This window comes from Empidonax traillii, unplaced genomic scaffold (genome assembly GCF_003031625.1).
Source record: "Empidonax traillii isolate 1590-97213 ecotype Southwest subspecies unplaced genomic scaffold, ASM303162v1 scaffold71:size1317347, whole genome shotgun sequence".
Lineage (NCBI taxonomy): Eukaryota > Metazoa > Chordata > Aves > Passeriformes > Tyrannidae > Empidonax > Empidonax traillii.
In genome coordinates this window covers 999148-1004765 of record NW_020955264.1, presented here as the reverse complement: position 1 = coordinate 1004765, position 5618 = coordinate 999148, and the positions used below count along the sequence as shown (strand labels likewise).

Genomic DNA, 5618 nt, shown 5'->3' with positions numbered 1-5618 from the left:
GTTAAAGCACAAAGCATTTCCCGTGCCCCTTTCGGCCAGCTTCCCAAAAGAGCCGCAGCACGCGGAGTCCCCAGAGCATCCCGGCCCCCACCGCGGCCCCCACCGCGGTCCCAGGCCCGGCCCGGCCCGGCCTCAGCAATCGCGCCGTGTCTGGTGCCGGGACGGTCCGGCGAGCGCTGGAGCTCCATTTAGCTTGCTGCTTTTCTCGCCTTCGCACATTAACGCTAACTTCCACTAATTATCTGGAGTAAATGTATTAGACTAATTAGCATCTGGGCACCACGGGAAACTTTGAACAGTAATTATATTGTGGGGGAGATCCAGAACGAGGGAGAAAACCCAGTGATTTGTCAAGCAAAGTCGCCGCTTGCAACTTTCCCCCCCGCCAGCGGTTCGCGCTGGGGCCGGGGCGAGGGCAGGCGGCAGCGGGGGGAGAGGGGCTGAGCGAGGGGCAGCGGGGACCCTGCCCCGCCTGAGCCGCTGACTGCGAGCGCCTGGCACACCGCGGGGCAAAGCCCTTCGCTGGCATCGCTTTTACGGACTTTGGGATCGTTTTTCCGACTATCCCGGCTGCAGCGGTTTGTTCCGCAGTTTCGGTAGCTGCTCTGGCTTTGCCGTCGCAGCTCCCGCTCCTACCTGAATGCAGGACGACGAGCCGGAGCCGGCCGGTGGCCCTTGGGCACAAGGAAGCCCGGGTGGGGAGGCAGAGATGCGGCGCAGGCAGGGGCAGCCCCTCTCGGTAGCACGTCGAGTTTAGCACCGCACTTCAGTAAAGAGCAAACTCGGACCAAATAACGGATGGCTTCCTTTTTTTTTTTTTTTTTTCCCGTCCCTTCCTTTTTTAAAAGACAATGAGTTTTCAGAGCTGTCCGATTTTTTTTAAGGTGATGATCGTTTGTGCTGCGGTGCGAACTGAAGAGAGAAATTGAAAATAACTGGATGAGCTCAAACAGTGCTTCCCTAATTGCTTCTGAACTTCTCATTTAGAAAGAGATGAATGCATTACATTGTAAAAAAAATAGCTTTCGGATAATTGTCTTACACTTTTACAAATCAGTCTTGCCTCCCTGTTCTTTCTAAAGGATTGAAAACTAGTTTTAAAAATCAGATTTTTCACAGTAAAAACATTTTTTTAAAAAGTTTATCTGCTTTAAGAAAGGGAAAGAGATTTAAGCAATTATCAGCTTCCCTACTTCGTGCCAGCAAATTCTACTGAAGAGAGGAAAAAAACCCAACTCTGTCTGATTATTTTTTTAGGGAGCCCTGGGGTTACAATAAAAAAAAACTTGGGGTTTGGTTTTTTTTTTTTTTAATTTTTAATTAAAATTGAATAAACGCTTTAGGAGAAATTAGCAGTTGCCTCCATCCAAGACCTACTCGGGTTTTATAACAGAATCAAAGTGTATTAAAAAAAAAAAAAAAAAAAGGTAAAACCTTTTAATACATCAAATATACGGAATTTTAATCTTTAAAGCGATACATTGTCTATTTTAGTACATGACGTAAACCTTACTTAACCCTTTTCACAGGGTGGACTTAAAAATTAAAAATAGTTAAGTGTTCCTTTTAAAGAACAAAATAAGGCAAATGAGGTTTTTGGAATAGAATTGTTTTTGTTTTTCTTCCAGAATACATACAAAAAAATACCAATTCTCTTTCAAGGGTATACACCTTAAAAATAATTGCAATTTGAAATTATAACTGACAAATTGCGAGTTGTTTTTTAGTAACAAACATGCATGTAAATTTTTTTTTGTTTCAATGAGACATTAAATAAGAACGTACAATACAATCATAGCAATTTTAAAGTAACATTAAAGAGAAGACCTCTATCTTTTTATTTATATTCTACAATGGGTGTTCCACTTTTACCTATTGAGCTCAGTTAAGTAATGCACTTTATGATTCGTTGTCCCGCTTGAAGCTAACATAAATAAATACAGTGCTCATGGATCCAGTCCTCAAATGAACACTATTTTATAAAAAGTCAGATTTTTTTTTTTCTTTCCAACTTTTATAAAGTTTCGCAGGGCTTCCTTCCCTTACCGCTAGACTCTGTGTTGTGTGTCAAAGCCCCGCTAGCTGCACTCACTGGTACCCCAGGGCCGAGGCTGTAGTGAGTCTCTGCCCATAGAGTGCATAAGGGGAATAGTAGGGTCCGGTGGCAGCGGGCACGGGCACGGGGGCCCCAGGGGTGGGCAGGGGGCTCTTGGAATAAGGGTGGTAGCGGCTGCCGAGTCCCAGCGCGTGGTGTGGGCTGCGCAGGGCCAGCGTGCCCGGGCTGCCCGGGGCGCCCGTCGTGGGGATGTGCATGTGGCATGCCATGGCTGCGGCCGCCGCGCTGGCCAGCGACGAGGAGCTGGGGTAGCTGGAGAGGAGTTTATCAGTGCCAGGGAAGGCAGTATGGGTCCGCAAGTGGCTAAGCAACTCCTCCGAGGTGGCAAAGCGCTTGTCGCAGGGTCCGTTGGCCGACACCCAGTTGCAGATGTGCGGCTGGGGGTCGTTGGGGAGCATGAAGCCGTAGGGGTACAAAGGGTGGCCGGCCAGCGAGGGTGGCGTGGCGCCGGTCAGCGAGGAGTGGACGCTGTGCAAAGGGTGGGTGGGGTAGACGAGGGGGTATCCGGACTTGAGGGCCTGGTCGTGGGCGCAGGAGGCGCCGGCGGCGCCTGCCAGGTGGCTGGCGCAGTGATAGCTCAGGCAGTACGGGTCTCGGCACAGGCTCGCCGTCATCACCGACGGCGGCGACGCGCCCGCCAGCGGGCTCGACCCCGCCGGCTTGCTGCAGCCCAGGCTACTGGCGGCGGCCAGCTGGGCTCCCACCAGGCTGGAGGATTTGGTGGGGTCCAGAGCCACTCCGTGCGGCAGGAACTGAGGCGGGTAGCCGGCGTAGGCTCCAGCCAGCGTCCCTGGGTAGCTCATGCCCGCCGGGGGCAGGGGGAAGACGGTCTGTCCCGGCTTGTAAGGGGAGACGGGGGCCACGAGGCCGGAGCCCAGGACGGAGGTGGAGGAGGTGGCGGTGGTGCTGCTACAGGAGGAGGCGGAGTCCGATGCGATGGGCTTGGAGCCCGGCGTGCTCTCCTGGTGCTGGTTGACCTCCACGTTAATCCCGGCACAGCTCACGCTAATCCGGCTGTGGCTGATGCTGGTGGTGCCCGGGCCTCCCTCCGAGCCGGAGTTGCCGCTCTTTCCGCAGCCCTCCGAGTCTTTTTTGTCCTCCCCGCCTTTGCCCTCGGCCGGCAGCAGCCCCGGCGAGCAGGCGGAGGCGCTGGAGTTGGGGCTGCCTGTCCTTGGGGTGAACGGCTGGCAGGTGGCGCTCGGCACCCGGAATCCCGACTTCTCCCCGGCCGCGACCCCCGCGGCGGGGGCGCCCGCGCAGCCTGCCGCCCCCGGCTCCTTCTTCTCCGCGCCCGGCTTGGAGTACGGCTTGAAGCTCGACTTGTCCTCCACGCCGATGTCACTGAGCTTCAAGGGGCCCGACTTGGAGTCCTTGTCGCCTCCGGAGCCATTGGAGGTGACCGAAGAGAGTTTGGATGAAGGGGACGGGTCCGGCTTCCCTATCTGCGAGCAAGTTTGTGCCAAAAGGGCCAGGGGACTCTTCTTCGCATCTAGCTGCGGAAATCAGAAGGACACACAAAGACAGAGATTTAATCGGGGTCTAAGAAAAAACCCAGTGCACACCTACGACTCTTGTCCCGTAGGTTTTTGCAGAGTACAGTCTGGAAGTAAATAATAATTTCGTGCGCATTCATCACCTTGACAGCCCCCTCCCCTGAATGCACCATTTTCCGTAAAGCCCTTAAAAAGGGCTGGGGATTTTCGTATTCCTGGGAGCCCATCGTGGCCGCCTTCAGTGCCCCCTTCCTCCCTGGCAGCGGCCCGGGCAGCGAGGAGCTCGCTCGGCGTCGCTCCGGCCGTGCGGGCGCGCAAACCCGCCTCTGAACTATAGCGACTGCAGCATTTCTGCACCCTGACTGGTGACACTATTTATAAACAGAGCCCGAGTTATCCAGCGAGCCGGGCTGCCCGGGAGAGGGGTGTCCTCGCTCCGCAGAGACCTTAATGAAATCATTCATTCCCACGGACACACCCTTCCCACCACCCCGCTCCGTTTCGAGTTTCGGTCCCGCAAACAGCGAGCTACGCCAAGGGGGACCGGCAATCTCGACAGAGAAGAAAAGGGACTAACAGGGCCTCTGAAGTACAAATGCGTGTCGGTACTTGAAAGGAATCGGTCGGGGACCCGAAATAGTTATCCTGCCGCACCCACGTTTGAGCCTTTCCCTCTCTGCGTCGTGTCGTCCCGTCCTGTGTCCCCCCCCCAAACCCAAAATGCTGCCTTCAAAAGCAAGGTTGTTTGGCACTCGGAGCGCTTGCTTATTTGCGTGGCCGGATCGTGACCCCAGCGCGGGTCGTTTCCTTCCCCTCACCCCTCCTCTCAAAGAAAAAAAGGAAAAAAAAAAAAGGGAAAAAAAAAAGCTCAAAATAGCAAAAAGAGAAACTTAATTCATACAGGAACTAGACATTATCCCGGTAAACATGAAAACAATACCCAGGAGCAGTTCCTCGCACTAACTCGAGATCAAAAGAAGCCCCTATCCCGGTGTAAATGCATTTCAAAGCGCAGGAAAGTGCCGAGGGCGGCTGGCGGAGCCGCCATGCACAACGAGCGCCCGGGCAGGGACGGGAGAAAGCGACGGGGGCCGGGACTGGTTCCGATGTCCTTACCTCGATGGGGCTGACGGGCGTGGAGGGTAAAGGCTGCAGGTATTCAGGGTGTAAAATGTGTCCAGTCCGCGCCGTAAGCATTTTCAAGACTTTGATGGGAAGGCGGTTGGCTTGGCGTAGCGGGTCCGAGGGTGGGACGGCGTGGAAGCAGGGCTTGGCGGCGGCGCTGCTGCCGTTATTCCCAGCGTGCCCGTTCGGCCCGGCGAGGTCGGCGGCGCTGCGGCTGCGGCGGGGGCTGCCTCCGGGCTCGCTGAGACTGCTGCTGCGCTTACTACTTCTTATAGCAGAAAGCGAGGGCGATGTGATCATGACCCAAAACCTCGCATGAAAACTGGGGCAAGTGGCGCCGCTCGCACTCGGAAACGCTCGCTCGCTTTCTGCGGGCGAGAAAGGAAAAAAGCCACACGCCCCCCGAGCAGAAAAACAAACATACAACGTCCCGTGGCTCTCTCTGGCGGGGAGGGCGTGGGTGGGGAGGGGGAGGGAAAGGGGGAGCCGGCCGGAGAGAAAAAGGAGGAAAAAAAAAGCCGAGTAATCCTTGGGCTGTGCTGGGGGCGGGGGTGGGGGCTGCGAGCGTGTGCCGCGGTCCCCCTCGGCCGCTCTCGGCTCCCCCGGCTGGCGCGGAGCGGAGCGCTCGCCTCCGCCGCTCAGCTGTGATGCGAGCCGCTGCCCATCCAGCCCGGGATCTGGCAAAGAAACTCACTTCAAAAGCAGCTGAATTAGTCTGAGATTAAAGCCTTTGCCGCCTTCCAATCAAATGGGACCCCGAGGTGATTGGAGGGTCAAGGGGATGTGACGTTCCCTTTTCTGGGGCTTTTTTTTTTTTTTTTTCTCCGTTTGTAATGGTCTCTCACTCTTTTTCTTTTTTTTTTTTTTTTTCCCCCCCTTCCTCG

General features: G+C 55.1%; 1 protein-coding gene across 1 annotated transcript; it reads right to left on the bottom strand.

Moving 5' to 3' along the window:
• Window positions 1-1441: 1441 nt before the first annotated feature.
• ZNF503 (zinc finger protein 503) lies at window positions 1442-5598 on the bottom strand. The gene is made up of 2 exons (XM_027880520.1): window positions 4726-5598; window positions 1442-3609 (listed from the first exon to the last, which is right to left on the bottom strand). Exons 1-2 carry the CDS (start codon window positions 5032-5034, stop codon window positions 2089-2091), a joined length of 1830 nt encoding a protein of 609 aa, XP_027736321.1. The 5' UTR covers window positions 5035-5598; the 3' UTR covers window positions 1442-2088.
• Between the last annotated feature and the right edge of the window lie 20 nt (window positions 5599-5618).